Source organism: Periplaneta americana, chromosome 9 (assembly GCF_040183065.1).
Source record: "Periplaneta americana isolate PAMFEO1 chromosome 9, P.americana_PAMFEO1_priV1, whole genome shotgun sequence".
Lineage (NCBI taxonomy): Eukaryota > Metazoa > Arthropoda > Insecta > Blattodea > Blattidae > Periplaneta > Periplaneta americana.
Window position 1 is genome coordinate 104621070 of NC_091125.1, and position 18188 is coordinate 104639257.

Below are 18188 nucleotides of genomic sequence, written 5' to 3' on the forward strand. Positions count from 1 at the left end.
TTCAGTGTGTGTCTGTGTCTGTTCTATATAATTTATGAATATTTCTGCTAAGATGCTCGAGATGTCTGAAGTCGGGGTAAGAATTCGAATTGAGTGTAGTATTTATTGTTATATTTAAAGTAACTTTATTTTGTGATAATATCAGTACTTTTAATTACTGGATTAAAAAGTATAATTCCTCCTGTTGTGAAACGCTTTTATCTTGTTATTATTTCTAAACTTAAACCAGAATGTTAATGTTTATATACGAGTTTTTCAACAGCAGTTGGATCTCTTTCTTAGAAGTCACAGGAAAATTAAATATCAATGACTGTACTATTCATCTTCTGTCCTCGAAAAGGAATATTTGACTTCTCCAGTAAGTAGTTTATCACTGTTCTTTACATCAGAGTTTTATGAATGTATTATTATAGGTTCTGAAATGCCATGTTCTAATTTTTTTTGTATGCAGTCCTGCTCTTGTAGTATTAGGTGTTATACGCAGGATTATCACTCTTCTTATTTATGTGTTAGTTAACGTGTCTTTCTACGTCTTAGATACCACATAAGCTCAATTGGATTATATTGGTAATAAAGGGACAATCACTATGACCTCATGTTTTCTTCCATTTGCCAGTTTATACCTCTCGTACATTTCATATTGATATTTAAGTGATAATAGTTTTTGTAAGAGTTTATATTCGATACAAACACACTGATGTTTTCAATTTCAAGGAGATTTCTCGTTTCTTTTGTTTTTATTGTAATCAAAGATTAGAAATATAGTATCCCATTTTACTATCTTTCCGAAGAAAGTAATGCTGAAAGATTTCATAGTATTTCCGCTATCTTTGATCGGGTTTCAATCAGCGAGTCTCGATGTGGTGGAGAATATACGATAGTCATTCGAACACCTAGGGCGACATGGTAGGAATGTTAAATATTGCCTTAATTCGAAAGAAACGATATTTCTTTCTTTTATTTCAGAACAAGTGCCCAGCTAGGATATAGTTACTTCCATACACATACAAGAGGAGTGTCATGGTTTGTAGGCTTTCTATTTGGCTACCTCTTCTATCGTACAACGGATTGGAGAGCAAAAGTTTCTGCTGGCACTGAGAAACTTTCCAAGGTAAGAAACACAATGCATTCATAATGACTTCACATTGTCCAGAATTAGAAAAAGTGCTATTGTTCGTCCTCTTCCTAAAATTAAGCTTTCCGTTACACCTAAGACACATTAGTATTCTTCCTGTTCTCTCAAAAGCTTTGGAATGAATTGTGTACAAACAATTGATACAATGATCACCTAAACACTCGTACTTGAAATATTCTTGATCCTTACCAATCAGACTTTAGAACGGGTGTAGCACAACGACTGCATTGCTTGAAGTGACTGAGGATACACGTGAAGCATTATATAAAGGATAAATCACAATACTAACACTTTTAGAGAACTCAAAAGACTTCAACACTGGAGACGAAAATATATTAATTACTGCAAAATTAATAGAACTGCATTTTTCCGATAAAGCGCCAGCAGAGCGTATCTATTAATAATCGTTATTCCACTTGACGTACCACAAAGCTCTGTGCTAGGATATTTACTATTATCTACTTATATTAATGATATTCCGTCTAATCTAACATATTACCGAACCATATATGAGGCGCTCCGCGCACAAATTGTAATTGTATTCATAAGTATGATCATGTTCCCTCATCTTTCCAAACTCTCTCTTGTTAAGACTAAGCGATCAACGATCCATGTATTCTCTTAATATATCTTATTTCAAATACTACGCACGGGTACCAAAATGTACTTCACTTGTCGTTTTCAAAATTTATCCGCACGTCATCAGTTAAGTACAGAGTCTGATTATAACAACCTGCTCATTATACCTTTCACAAGATTATCTTTTTCATTCTATATAGATTCAGTTGCTAAAAATTGAAACTTCGCTTCCGAGAGTAAGTGATTGTCGGACAATAACTTCATTTAGATCAAAGTTACTGTACAGAAATCCTTGCTTAACAGACTACCTGTAATAACTGATTAATATTTGCTATAATACAATGTATCTAACATTTGTTCACTGTTATTATTACTATTATTATTATTGCTATTAGTATATCTATTATCAGTATATCTATTATTATTATTATTATTATTATTATTATTATTATTTGTTGTTGTTTAGTCAACTGTCTGAAGACAGGTCTGAACCTCAAGTGATAATAATAAGGCACCACTTATGAGGCAACTAGGCCAGGAGCTAATGGTGTAGAGTGGTCAGTGTCCTTCCCCCTCCATTACAAACATCGCCAATTCGCTACATGTTACACTAATCAGACTTCAGATGTATACAAACAATTGTTCTTCCTCTGACACATATCAAGTGAGATGTATTGCCTGATAATGGATGCACATATCGGCCAGAACCTCAATTAGAAGTGGATTATTATTATTATTATTATTATTATTATTATTATTATTATTATTATTATTACTACTACTACATTTACTGAAATAGAATACAAAACCTCTAATGACTAAATCCTATGACACATTATGCTCATTGCGAGTATATTGGTAAATATGATATTTATATTTTGATTTCTATACCATAATTCTAGGAAACTACTATTAAATTAATTTTCATAATTTAACTAACTCAATTATAATTCTTTACAATATATTGCATATAAATTGAATGAATCATATTAGCTTAACTTATACAGGATGATTCACGAGTATTTACCGTCATTTACGGAGCTTATTTCCGAAGACATTCTGAGCAAAAAATGTCATATAAACATTTGTGCTAATCTCAATATTTTCAGAGTTACATTAATTTGAAGTTTTTAGTAAAATACCCGTTTTCTTTAGTTTTAAGAGTAAAAAAATATTTCAAATAGAGAATGAACTATTCAGAAGTGTCATTTCTTTAATTGGCTAGTGTTCTAAAGCTAAAAATGCGTTGTTAATTACTTTGTACAGATTTTGTTTTTCAATTTTTAACTAAAACTTACATCATTCTTACGCACTTATCACAACAATTTTTACAAATCACACGACTTTTCGAACTTGATTCTTTACAGTTCAATTATGCATGCTAATATAGCCTATAGTCTTAGAGAATTTACAAGAGTGGCGTGATTTGTAACAATTGTTGTGATAAATGCGTAGGGAAATGTAATTTTAGAGCTAAAAATCGAAAAAAAATCGTACCAAGCAACTATTGGATTCCCAACACATTTTTAGCTTCAGAATATTAGCTAATTAAAGAAATGATACTCCTGAATAGTTCATTCTTTATCTGTAACATTATTTTACCCTTAAAACTCAAGAATAATTCATCATCATCATCATCATCCTTCACGAATTAGGCCTCTGTAGACCTGTTTCGGCCCCATCTAGCAGTCTTCTTAACGGTCTTCCTGGTCGACGATGTCCTCTAGGTTTATATTGCATCATAATTTTTCTCAAGAATAATTATATTTTACAAACAAATTCAAATTAGTGTAACTCTGAAAGTATTAAGAATAGGAAAAATTGTTTATATGACATTGTTTGCTCAGAAAGTCTTCGGAAATAAGCTCTGTATGGGACGGTTAATTCTTGTGAAACATCTTGTATATTAAGAAATAGGCCTATCACCAATTTTTGTACAGTTGGTGCGTGTTATTCTATCAATAAGCGACCGGTCTTCTTCAGGTAAGCGTTTTGTAAGTGAAGGATGAATATCGCATAGAGTACGTGAAACTGAATATAAATTTCTATATATAGTATGTGAAATGTATTCGCTCTCTGAGAAAGGCTAAACTGGTCTGGTATTCCGGTAAATTCTGTGTGCAATACCTGATTTTATATTTTGTTTTATTTGTAAGAATTTTGGTACCGTATTGTGTTCATGTCGCGGCATCTAGAAAGAAAGATTAGTGAGCATAATAATTTCATTTTTTAAAGTATTCCTTAGAATTTTCTGTTATTACTATGAGTTCCCTCCCCATAACGCTCATTACATGAGGTTTTAGGCTTTCAGGGTGACTGATCAGTATTAGGCGTTTGAGTATTCCACCGTGTTGAGGAGTTTGACATTTTCAACTAATTACACGTTCCATCATCATGACTGATACTTAAGACAAGCTGGAGTCGCCGCCTACTCTGTTGAGCTCGTTAAGCCAGTCTAATCCGGACGACTGATGAGGCACCTTCTTACCTCACATTATTTTAGTGCTGCAAACCGACCTTAGATGTAGAATGAAGAACATAGTTGTCTGATATTTGGTTCATTTTAAAAACATAACACAATATAAATGAATTAGGATTAGCTCATTAGGATACTGTCAATGAATGGAGGTCTGGAGTAACATTTAATGTATTTCAAATTGTTGGTAGTGTATATAAACAATATTATATTAAATTAAAAGAATAGTTCGTGGCCCGCCATCAAGGGAAGAGATGGGTGAAATTTTGGACTTCTTTTTGAGAGAAAACAAATTCGATTTTTGCAAAAAAAAAAAATAATCATTGACCTTTCATTCATATGCCGGCCAATTTTATCAACAGTTATCTCACTAGAGGTCTTCATTTATCTAGAGAAAATCAAAACTCGAGTGGGATTTAATTGACTATTACACGATTAGAAGAGAGTATATAAAGATTAGAAGTAACGAAGTACTCCAATACAATAAAATATTAACCCTTTCTAACCCAAATTAAATTTACAAGCAATCCATGTTGAAACAAATAGCTGTATTAGGACCAATTCAGTGACCAAGTTACGGGAGTGGTAACATTTGAAACAAAACTATATTGATGAAAAAGTATTGAAATAGAAGTTATCTAGCAAAATTTACCTTCATATGTAACACACAAGTATATAAATGCTATAAAGTTAATTATTGCCATATGGTATCTATAGGTAAGAAAGGGTTAATTGACTTACGAAAATACAACTGTCTTCAAATGTATTATTGTACCATCTCAACATTACAAATATTATACTAGATGGCAGTAGTGTGTTATGATTAGCTGTTTTCTTGTTATCAGTTGTGCCAACTATGGAATCTTCATTGAACTCTGTGGACGGTTACTGGTCAAGAAGGCTTTGTTGATTCAGTTTCATTTTTATTAAAGCAATTGCATTCCACTTCAATTATCTGGATCCCAGTAATCAACGTCACTTGAACATGATTTTCAATAAATCTTAGTATTAAACAATCTCTGATATGTGACTATTCATAATATCATATAGCTGAAGCTATAAGATAACCTAAATAATATAAACAAATGTTAGAAAAGTTTTAATTAGGGATGATGAAATAAACAAGAAAAGTTTTAATTGACGATGATGAAATAAAAAATAAACATTAATAATTTTAAAACGAAGAATTATTGAAAGTACAATTTTCAAATTTGAATGTTTTAATGGTTGGTTATTCAGTTGATGTTATAGTGGACGTGTGCATAAAAGAAGTGGAACTCGTTGATGTATAAATGGTGTATTCCTCAACTTATTTAGGATTTCCGAGTGGTGCTCTTCATTTATATGTAAATAGGATTTCAGGGAATATGCACAGCTATGACCAGTGATCTTTATTAATTCTTGTTCTTGAATGCCAATGACAGACATATTTGAAACTGCTGTTCATCGACTGGAGTAGTTCGTAATTTTTTGACGTCCAGACCAGTGCAGTTTGAAATGTTGGCAAACAAAGAAACAAATGCTAGGGCAGTGATAAAAATAAACAAATGCTAGGGAAGCGATAAAATTAAACAAATGCTAGGGACGCGATAAAATTGTGCGATAAGCAGCCATGATTGGTTGAAAGACGTCCTTTCGTACCGTTTTATTGGTCGAAAGTAGTATGATGTAATAAAAGTGTAATAGTCGACATAATCTTATTCAAAATTTATCCTTCGTTTATATTTCGCAATTACAAACAGGTCCTCGTGACAAAAATCGACATTTTAAAGCCATTTTCCAAAACTTTCATTTTTTATGCGTTTACCTACATTCAATGTACCGTAGACTCCCAACAAATTTAATGCTAAAAAATTTAAATATTTACGTCATGTTCTGGGAAGTACGGTTAACAAAACAACGGACCTGTTTTGGATAAAGTAAATATTTTTAGAAGTTATAAATGTTATATTTTATCCGGATACTAAAGAAACAAATATTTAAACCCACATCCAGGTGATTTAGACACTCAAAATTCATATTATTGCTGTGGTGTTAGTAAAAAAATTAAGAAATAATATATACTAACTCGAGAAGAATTATCGTAACTTAATACTAGTGAAGCTTGGAGATATTAATACTAATAACAAGAGCTTTCTATATAAAAAGTAAAAAATAGAAATTTCACACATTTCAACCCTTAGATGTTCTTTGGCTCCTCAAAGGGTCGCGGTCCACCAGTTGAGAATTACTGTCCTACTCTACATCTTAGACCAGGAGGCCGTACTAAAATAAATTGAGGAAAGGCGGGCCTCTTCATCGAAAAGGTTGAGAAACACTGCTATAGAAAGTTGCCTGGGGTCACTTGATGACCATAGTGTACAGGACTTCAGTGTATAATACAGAATAACTAGAAGAACGCTGCAAACGGATGATAAATTACCCTAGGAACTCGTATGTGCTTACGAATTCCCCAGTCTTATAACAGTCATGCATGTTTAGAAAATGGAGGAGTATACTGCGAGTATCAGATGTTAGACAAATTAACTTGTTCTGGTACTTCATCAGAATCCTTAAATCGAGATCCACATGAAGGTGTTATTTCCAAAACAAAGCATTTGCATGTCCATGTTCATATTTTTTTTTTATCCAGGAGAATGTACACGAAATTATTAAATATACCAAACTTTCAGAACGACCCCGAGGTTCACTCAGCCTCCTATAAAATTGAGTACCGGGTCTTTCCCGGGGGTAAAAGGCGGTCAGAGTGTGGTGCCGACCACACCTCCTCATTATAGTACCGAGGTCATGGAAAGCATGGGGCTCTACCTCCATGCCCCCCCCAAGTGCCTTCATGGCATGTTACGGGGATACCTTTACCTTTTACCTTTTTACTAAATTTATATATCTACATCAATGCCTGTGATTTTAGTGCCCATCAAGAAAATATTAAGTGAAATATGTTACTAGTCAGAGATGTGTGCAATGGAGAGGGAAAGGAACGCCCCACGCTACCCCATTATCTCCTTGCATAGTTGCCTCATGAATGATGCCATGTTGATATCATAACAATAATTAGCTATTTGCATTAATAATCTTGTTAATTTTATTACATCGACGTATTTCAATTTCCTGTTTTAGGTTACTGTCACTCTGGGTTGGCTGCTGACAATCATTGCATTATCTCTAGTATATATCAGTTTACACCCCTTTCTACAAAAGGACTACGAATATAACGCCGTGCACGCAGGTTTCTACTATGCCTTAGCACGTCCCATATGGTCCGTTTGTATGGCTTGGATCATATTTGCTTGTTTGACTGGATACGGAGGTATGAAGCTCACAGAAGTGCAATGCAGTAGTTTATCACTTTACATTATGAGTACATGCAAATTTATAAAATTTTCTCCCTTCTATATATATACAGTACACAACACAGACAGAAGGCATATAAAGAACAACTTTTCTAGCATCAGGAATACTGAAACAAACATTTGTATGGAAATCTCTAAACATATTACCTTTTTACAGTATTACGAACTTTCCATTTATTATACTATTTCGTATAATGAAAAAGTAAGACGTAGGCCAACTACATTGTTTATAATAACTATTTATACCATCCTAGCATTATAACGAGGTTGTTACTACATTCAATATCGTTCATAATCGCCTTATCATGGTACGCGTGCATATAAACCAATGACGTATTCGCTATATGACGTAATACCGGAACGCTTGGATCGAGATGCATGCAGCTCGTCTGACTATTTTCTATGCGCCGTGTAACAAGAAATGAAATGCAGGACAGAAGGTAACGTATCATTTATTTCCAATCTTTAACAATTTTGTATCACTTTTGTAATATAACATAAAACAGTTCTGTGGTTCAGAGAAACTATATTAACAAAATAAAGGAGCATTTGTAACATAAACTGCAAGGCCATCCATTATTCTTTACTCAATGCGAAGGCCAGGGGCAACTAATCGAAAAGAACATATGAAGACAATTTATCAGCTATGGGATCCCGAACTGAATTTGTTTCATAATTTATTTCCTACAATTTATAATGCTAAGATGCCATAAAGTGTTGTATTCTAACTCGTGGATAATCTTACTATGACACTCGTGAAAATTATGGCACTCACTATCGTTCGTACGATAAATATTCACTTATGCCATAATCATCAAGATGATCCACTTGTTGCATAAAGAACTATTAAATGGTTTTACTAATTTTCTGATGAACTTTATTATGTAGACAATTTCATTATGTAGACTATAATTTATAGTACCAACATTTTAAAGCATGTTTCAAACGTATTTGAGATCATTCATTAAAGACATAGAATCCAAAGTGGAGACATTTTCTAGTTTTAATGATAACGATAATTTCCTATGGATCGTACAATTTTATATTTTATGCTATATTAAAGAATTATCTGTGCATAGTAATGTAACTAAAATTTTATTCCTGAACACAAAATTGTGTTATATTAATATTTGATTATTTATCATCATAAAAAGTTAAGAGTTTCATTAATTATTGGATTACAATAAAGCAAAAGTCTTCCCTCCTCTCTGAAAATGAATTTAAATTAAATATTTATTACAATTTCTGTTCGATCGCAAAAAGGTACGATTCAGCAACTGATTCATTGTAGAGCATAGCCTTCCTTAAAAAGCGTTGACAAAATAGATTATTTACTTCCTCACTTACTTGTTCGTTTACTTTCTCACATAATTATTTGTTTACTTCCTCACTCTCTTGTATATTAATGTTCTGGCCGAAGCGGGGTAATTATATTGATATGAAATAATTGATCTCTCTCAAGAAATTCTTTCCCACCTATGGAGACTTCACTCTCTCTTTGTCAATTTATTTCACTTAATACAAAAAAATCATGAATTTTTATTGGAATTGGATAGCAACTGTGTATAAGTTATTTTCATTTCAAGTAGACGTACAATTTAATGTTTTACTAAAATAGTTGTATATCAAGTGTGTTTTTCAAGCTATTAAATATTAACAAAATTCAAGTAGCCCAAAAGAAATCGCTGTACGTGGATGGCATGCCCAAAGCAACTTTTGTATCATAAAATAATGGTATAAGAATTCAGGAATAGACCGGTTTATACAGTAATAGTACATTATGCAACGAGCCTATAATGGTAGTAATTAAGACGCGAGTATGTTTATGAAACGAGTGCAAGCGAGTTTCATAATTTTCATACGAGCATCTTAATTACCATTATAGCCAAGTTTCATACGACTTTTTATGCTCGACCATATTTCTAACTTCAAATTATTCATAAGTATTCATGTTAGTCTTATTTGACTGAGGAGTGGAACTGACCTTGTGCAATATCTCGTAAATTGTGAGATGTGCGCAGACGCGAAGGTATTGATTTTTTTCGAGAAACAAATGTCATTGACCTTGATATAATCTATAGAGTAAAATAAACATTAATCTTGATATAACCTTGAAATTGATTTAGACATTGAAAAACTAGATGACAAATTGAATTTATTTGAATATTATTTACAATTAACGCTAATTATTATAGTAACAGAACATAACCTTCTGCGACAGTATTGGATTTCCAGCCTCCGTGACGTTTCGTTAGTTGTCTTTCGATTGCATATCCGAGAATAATCGATACTTGCGCTTTCACATTGTTACAATGGTGTTTTCTGATTGGTGGAACACCTGAACTTTAATTAATAGGTGTACTTTAATGAGGTCCATTAAAGGGCTGCAACCAGGTGTATAATTACTACATTTCGGCATGGTCGAGCATAAAATACGTTATCAGTCTCGGGAATGAAACTATAGTTGTGTTGGTTTAAAGGCTCTATTTTTGTTTCGGTTTAAATATGGAAAGCACGAGTCTATGCAATTAATGAAGGGCAAGGAATATATTTTTTCCTCATATAAACATTTCGAAATTAGTCACAGCACACAAAGAATTTTTAATTATGCTTCACTCAAAATGTTTTGTACGTGTATATTATGACTGAATTTTTTGGAGCGGCCCAGTATGAAAAGAATTCGGGACTTCTCCAAGCATATTCCAACCTCAAGACATAGTACACTCTTTACATGGCTGTAATAAGTAGATATACCAACTAAAATATTCCTTCGTACAAAGAAATGACTTGATACTAAAATGCCATTGCATTATAACATTTTTTTAAGTTGGGCAAATTCCCAATAGCGAGGAAGAGTACCTAAGATTAAGATTAAGGATTCCGACGCAACAGGTGAAGATAAGTAAAAGAGATGTAATGTATATTAGTTTAAATTATTAAATTCACCATCTTATAATGTAAGAATTTATTAATTTCTTCCTACAGGCACAGTAAACACCATACTATCTTGGCCAGGATGGATGCCATTCGCTCGTCTAACTTTTGCTATGTATATCTTCCATTTTGATTTTATATTTGCACGTTTGGCCTCAATAAGAACGCCAGTGTATGGCAGTGTCTACTTAAAGGTATGTTTCTTAATTTCTAGTTTTTATCTAAATAGAAATCCAACGGGTGTCCACCAGTCAAGGACGATCCGGCAGAGATTTACCCTCTGCTCTTGAACACGTATCAGTCCTACTGGAAAAGTTCCAGGAAACTGTGTGAAATTCATTTTGTAGTCGGCACTCTATATCGCCAATTTTTTCCTCTCTTAAAGCAAGACTTATATAGATAACGAATTATAATATGCATCTACTTTAACTAATTAAAAAAATCGTTTGTGATGTTGGAACGTGTATCACGAGATAGTTACGACAAAATGTCCTCTTGCAGGATTTGTAACAATGATTTTCTTTTCACATAACTATTGTAAATAAATATTCTTTATTCTAAACTATATAGAATTTCCACCATCCACAGAGGAATAAATGTACCAAACTAGTATGACCATCACAGCTCAACTGCTTACGAAACCGGTTTAGACTCGCGTTGGTAAACCTTGATTAAGGCGGGAATACCGTTCGAGCAATTTTGGTTTCCGATCAACCTAACCGGCGGACACCCGGTATTTGAAGTTTTATTTCTGTAAATAAGGAATGTGAATGCTTAAGTTCTTTATGCAACTTTGTATTAATTGTATGTTGCAAAATATTAATTTCAGATAGGGCTACGTAATAAATAATACATTGTAATTAAACTTATCGTGTAACCCTGCACATTTGACATGAAAACCATTATTATGAAATTATAGTCTTTACAAAGAACTGTCATATGAAATGCAATACCATTTATATTTAAAAACTTAAGATAAATTAATCTTATCTACTTGATCTGTGCGATTCTGAATATATTTCACGTGTGTGTTAACTTCTATCTTCATTCATAGGTCCAAGAATGGTTTGAAAATTTAGCGATGACGATTATTTTGTCCATTGTTATGACCCTTTCAATCGAGTCTCCAATCATCCAGCTTGAAAAACTGATCTTTTCCAAAGGTAAGGAAAAATACCGCGGTCATAAAGATGATACTTGTTTTCTCATTAAGTTTTATACGATTTTAAATTGATTCCATGATACCAATGGTGCCAGCATTCGTATTTTCTTTTTTATTATTTTTTTTATTTACAAGACATGCAGAAAGGAAAATACATAGGTGCCTTACATTCATATAAGAAAACGTTAGCTTTCTGTTTTCATGCGGGAAATTTTGTTATAAAAATAGATACCCAACTTCAATTACACAAGATATAATATAGAAGACTCGGCTGCAGTTACGGTCTCACATTCATTTCCAATTATGGTGTCATGAAAAAGCTGCAAAGATGCATTACCAAATTCATTCGCAGTAATGCGCAGGATCAATAAAATCATTAAACCTCATTAATTATTGTTACTGAAAATCGAGGAATATCTTGGTAAAATTATCAATTCCTGGGATATTCTGGGAATTAATTTTGTTCGGGGCAAAAAGCAAAATTCGGGGACTGTCCCCGGGAGACGGAGACGTCTGGTACCCTGTGAGTATGTTGCTGCAAATTTTCTTATAATGTGTGAAAGATGTGTGGCGGGACAAGCACAATATTTCCAACAACATCTATGACAAAAGTAGGTTGTTATTTCAATTATTGTAATTTGTATGAGCAATCTATGTCCTTGACGTAAGAGCCTATGAATATTCGATTGTGCCTGCAAACAGCTAGTTTATCTTCATATCCTTCAGCCCTTCCTACTCCCCCTCCACCTCCCTCCCCCCCCCTACCTCTCTCGCCAATTCCTTTTAACTATAATGAGTTTGAGCCTGCCTCGTTTCCGTCTTTCTGGTGGATACCAATCCATAAATTTTTGGTAACCTGTTTCCTCCCAACCTCATGACATGTCCAAACCATTTCAATTGTTTTGATATCATCCAAAAATAACCTAATTACGTTCATTTTCTGTTTAATTCTCGTATTCTTAACCTTGTCATTACTAGAAACCTTAGCCGACTGTCGTCAAAAATCCATTTCTATTGAGTTTAATTTTGCTACATTTCTCTTTTTCTTATTTAATCTTTCTGCTGCATTTATTATGTAATACAGGACATCATTTTATTTTTACTAACATTTTAAATATTAACCTGGCTATATCCTTGGATTAAGGTCTACAACCGGAAACACCGCTTGCTCCCCCTTCCACGACTGGAGTTCGATGATACTGGCGTAAAATACAAATAACTCTACTAGGTATAGGAGGGAAGAAAAGTAGTTCATCCATTTACGTAAACTAGGAAGTATCGCGATTTTGAGTTTGATAATTTTCATTAGGTTTTTGTTTAATCAAAATACAGTACTGTATTAACACTTAGTGTTTTTACTCACGAATTGAGCTATCCATTCGGACGTATTCATTATGCAGTGTATATTATACTGTCTACAGCACATTAGCGTACAATATAGAGAATGAAGTTAAATTGAAAAATAATCATAATATGGATAGTGAAACACGTTTTTGAAAATGGTGGCCGTTCATTTCGATACAGGCTTCAGTTCTTTTGTGCATATTATCGTACTAGGCCTATAGACTATTGTACCTAATTCCAATTACCAGTTTCGTCCTTCGTACTAGTAACTCATGTTGAAATAATTCTGTACCTACTCTATAAAAGAGTACCTTACGTACTGTAAATTCAATCTTCACTTCTGCCCGATCCGAAAAGAAAAAATTACTCAGACATGCTATCTAATGTCCGTCCAAGTGGTTATATCGCAGGATCGTAGAAAGGAGGGGTAATCACGTGACAGTTAATTACTTAACGCGGCCCTTCTATTTAAGTTATTTTAAACAGTTGTATAATATTACGTAGACGTCCAATTCCTAACAGAAATTAATGTTTTCATAAAAGAGCTAAGACAGCCCAGCTACTAGACTTTAAAGAGGGGCGAACAGAAGCAGGTGGGGGAAACCGGGATGCGACGTAGGCAAACGGACGACAGTACCTGTGCGGAAATATGATTCAATATTGAAAACTCTTTCGTCACTGGAAAACGCGAACATATTTCTGGAACGTACTATACTCAGTAACTCAGTACTGCACACGCGTCCTCTGTTCTGTGTGGAGAACCATTGGAAGTTTACTAGTAGAGGGGGTGGGAGTGAAATACATTAAAAAATTCAGATACAATAAAAATTGAAGTAAAAATAAAATGATGTCCCTGTAGTACTTTTAATTATTACATTATTGTCATTGCTATAATTTATTTTATAGCTATTATTATATTACATTATTATTTCGTAACGATTTTGTTATTTATATTAGAATATTATTTTCCTGTTAATATTTTATTTTCTTTAAGTATACACAAATTATATTTTATAGTGCATCCAACTCAGAATTCATATTTTCATCTTCCGCAATGTGTACAATGTAAATATTTAAAATTGTGCAATTTAATTACCTGCATTATTTACAAATTATATGCATTAAGTAAGTAAGTGTCTGCAAATAAATTCTCAAAAAACGTATAAAACATAGGTAAACATTCATTTTCTGTAAACATTTCTTACATATTTGCAAGTTGCGGAAGTTCATATTTACTATTTCTGTAATATATTGATGTACTATATAATACAAAAAAATGTCCTGCCATCAAATGTAAGATTAATATCTATTTGTTTCGTTTAAATTATACGATTCAGTGTTTCGGCACCTCTATTTTTTGTGCAAGGCTTCAATTATAAATTCTTATTGCCACCCACATTTTTAACGTCTTTTCACATCTATAGGGTGGAAGTGAAACAATTTTGCAGATTAAAAGGAACTATAGGATACAATGAAATGAATAGAAAACCTACATTAATTTGTGTGATTAAATTCACGGTTAATTAGGAAATAAAGTTGGAAGTTTCAGCAATTTGGCAACATCGTCGCTAAAGCACTGCTTTTTCTTCCCGTAATACAGATGTAAGAGGTCAACATATTCGGTATGTCTGCCAAGGTCATCTACTTCACCCCATACTCTGGTTATAACGTTGCAATCTGATTGCATCGTTGAGTGGCTTCTAATTAGTGCTTTTAAAATTAAATTTACATGAAAGCAGTCCATGCTATTCAAATACGCGAGAGGGATTTACGATTCTTTATTAGATTTTCTATTGATATCAACAAATATCACGATCCTACTCGCAATAGTTACCGAATAAGAGGGTGTTAAACATTTGTGGAAAAAAAAAAATTTCTTAGAAAATTATGAACTTTCCACCAATATGGTACAACACTTTTTTGTTACATACAACATGAAATAATCGCCCTGAAAATCTGAAAGGTTATTTCACTTCCACCCCGTCTAAAGGCTAAACTTCCAAGTAGTATACTATATTAAAAAGCTGTTATTAACATACCTATACACTTGTAATACTGTTTCACAATACGATCTATCATTAAAATGGCTTTATTTCTCACGAACAGAATTACATTTTCATATTAAAATCAAATGCTACATTAAAATATTTAACAGCACTTCGAAGATTCAAATTTACTGGTGGTACCCTGATCAGAAGCAAAATTAGTTTGCCGACTAAAACCCTCGTCACCCATACATATTAAATCGTCTGTAATAATAAGTTTGTTATGAATAATTAATATAACATTTCCCTGTGTATATTCCAGATCGCAAAAACAGGTCTCGAAACTTACCACAAACCATTCGTGATGACATGCTGAACATAAACAGTAAGAACGAAAGGCAAGACTGAGAGACACGTGTCACGCTGTAATTCAGAAGTGAGAAGGTGTGTGAATCGACAGCTGAAGATTGACAATGAAAATCCTTGTTGACATAACGAAGTCTTCACTCGAAGACAAGAAGGAAAGAAAGTCTATTTATTGAAGCTTATTTCTTAAACTGCTGAAACAAAAATTTAACACACATCGAAATTGTTACAATTATAATTATAAATATATATTATAAGTAGGGACGACACTTTGTCCCAGTTCGCCACGAGGTACTGGTGTATAGAGTACCTGTGTTTACTAGTTGATGCGAGCAGTCCAGCGACAGCACGCGACTGTTTGCTGGTATAGATCGGCGGAATGAAAATGCAACGTTTCTACAGGTTATAGTACGTCCGCTCAAATGAGAGCCACTTTGAACGTGCGATTGGATACACTTACCGCAGGGAGCAAGTAGGCACGCGACTCCGAGCAGGTTCCATGTAAACAACGCTGCGTTGCTATCTCTCCCTTCTAAAGACTGAAGTGAATCTTCGTGTGCGTCTTGTAAATACAGCAATAAAGCACGAACACCACCTATTCGGAGTCCGTTGAGTCACTATTTAAATCAATTACACAAGATTCCAAGCTAGCTTCTAAGAAGCGATAATTACTTTCTTTTGTCTTTACATGTTCGATATATTTCACCCAATGCTTTTTATTATTAATGCCATCCATCACATTTACTATTAAATCACGTACTTCTTGAACAAATTTGTTTCCCAATCCATTTCCTGACCGGACATTTCTCTTCAGTTCCGACCAAACGAATTCTATGGCATTGGGACAACAATGGTATGGGGGCAGTCGTAGTACAACATGGCCGTATTTGGATGATAGTTCGTCAATTACAAACATCTTTTTTCTGTAATTGCTACGTTTTATCTCTTGTAGCAGACGTAACTTTGTTATTGGGACTGGCGTGGGCAAAGGGATGTTATTTTCACGTTTTAATAGCATCTATTGTTGATCTAGTGGTAGGTACAGGATTCACAATACGTGATGGTATGGGGCATAATGATGACAGACGGTTCTTCAAGTCGTTTTAGCAAACACTTCTCAAACCATTCTTCAAAGATTTTAGAATTCATAGTCCCACGATAATCAGCCGGGACATCACACATACTTTGGTGGGTAACGAATAATGCTCCTGGAATGAAATCATTTCTTTCCTCCGCATGTAAAATTACCATTCATTGTCTTTAACCAGAAGAAAAATTGTCATCACCAAAGGACGGATCAGAGTGACTGTTCTTACAAGTTTACTAACCATTTACTATAGTCTGTTTATGTTTAAGCGTAGACGGTGACTCCAGAAGTACACAACGGGCGCGTACCTGCAATGTCCGTACAGTTGTGTCAAAAGAATGCGTACACTGTGCTGTACATGACGGCTATGAATTTGTACTCCGTTATAAAACACTACTTGTATTTGCGTATAAAGTGAATAGTACACTGCCATATAGTATGTATGCGCGTAGCATACGCCTTGATCAGTTACAGCTTTGCAATATTACTTACACATATTTATTTACACCATATACAACAACCGTGCAGATGAGAGAAATAACGGCAAACGTTCGCTATGCTTTTTCGTTTCATAATGCTTTTGCAAATCTTTACGAACATTTAATTCTTTAATTCCGTGCTGCACACTTTACAGCGTATGTTGTCGCTCTCCACACCAAAATACTCACTTCCCAAAGGAGTTGCAATTGCATTCAGTTTAGACTGTATTGTATTATGTTTACACTACAGCACGCAGTCACGATCACAACCACCTTGCCATTAAATGACAACGGCACCAGTAGTACTGTAGGAACTGAACTGTAGGTAGGCCACTACAATGAAAAACAAGCAGGCAGCGGCAGAGAGCAGCAAAGGTTCGAATTCTAAACAAATCAAACGTACGTTCGTTCTCCGGCGCAGCACATACAGGTTGCTCTTTCCTGTCACAGTGCTGTACTTTCGAACCCATGGCCTCCGTGACGTCAATATAGGCAAGCAACAACCAACCTAAAATCCGTCCATGATGGGATAAAGTGTCGTCCCTGATTATAAGTATTCCCTTTCCTCAATCAATAAGAAATTTCTTCATATTATTGATGAGAAATATTAAAATAATAGCCTACAGAACTACCATTTGAGAAAAAAATATAAATTAATTAATGTGCTAAATATAAATAAATCATTCTACTGAAATTTAAAATATTACACCTTTCCGAATTGAGGTGTATTAAATTTTGCAGATAATGTAACTGTAATGAATAAAAATATATTTTACAACTGTCTGCAAATATTCTTGTTATTCTTTCCTTCGGTTTCAGTTTATGCTTATTATGCTTATGTAACACTACAGCCCATAAAGAGCCTGGGCTTCCTCATCAATTGAAACGGCTTCCTCAGTCAGACGCGGCACGACGCAACATTTTGTCAGTATTGGCAAAAAAAAAACCGGACGAAAACAGTAACCAGCTGCGTGGCTGTTGTTCAACTGCACAGGTGGTTTCGGATCCAAGGAATATGCACCGACGCTCTGGAGTGAACAAGGCTCTGAAATCAACTACAAGGCTCGGTCCGGTTTTTTTGCCACTACTGTACAGAAAAATTAGGAGTTGAGTAGACTATCGTTCAGAGAAACAGCAACTTCTGAATTCTTAAAAAATTTAAGTACATAAAATATGCATGATGATAATTCATATTCATCGTCTCTACCAGTCTTTAGCGCCTAGAAGTTATTGTTTTCTTCGATTTCTTTCGATGATTAGAGCGCAAGGTATTTATTTTTCCTTGCAC

At 34.0% G+C, this 18188-nt stretch overlaps 2 protein-coding genes across 5 annotated transcripts in view; one reads left to right on the top strand and one right to left on the bottom strand.

The window, feature by feature from the left end:
- The window catches only part of Bap111 (Brahma associated protein 111kD), a 643372-nt gene that overhangs the window by 511031 nt on the left and 114153 nt on the right, over nt 1-18188 (bottom strand). The gene's annotated exons all lie outside the window — the stretch shown is intronic.
- LOC138706346 (nose resistant to fluoxetine protein 6-like) overlaps nt 1-18188 on the top strand; it is a 123126-nt gene that overhangs the window by 44217 nt on the left and 60721 nt on the right. Inside the window, exons 10-14 of one of the 2 annotated variants that reach the window (XR_011333971.1) lie at nt 967-1111; nt 7311-7500; nt 10529-10671; nt 11532-11640; nt 15291-17623. Coding sequence is in view for 1 of the 2 variants with exons in the window: in XM_069835518.1 (XP_069691619.1) it covers nt 967-1111; nt 7311-7500; nt 10529-10671; nt 11532-11640; nt 15291-15376 (673 nt within the window). In the remaining variant the exon portion in view is untranslated. Of the gene's footprint in view, nt 1-966; nt 1112-7310; nt 7501-10528; nt 10672-11531; nt 11641-15290; nt 17651-18188 lie in introns of those variants that run through there. The other variant, XM_069835518.1, reaches the window with a different exon arrangement.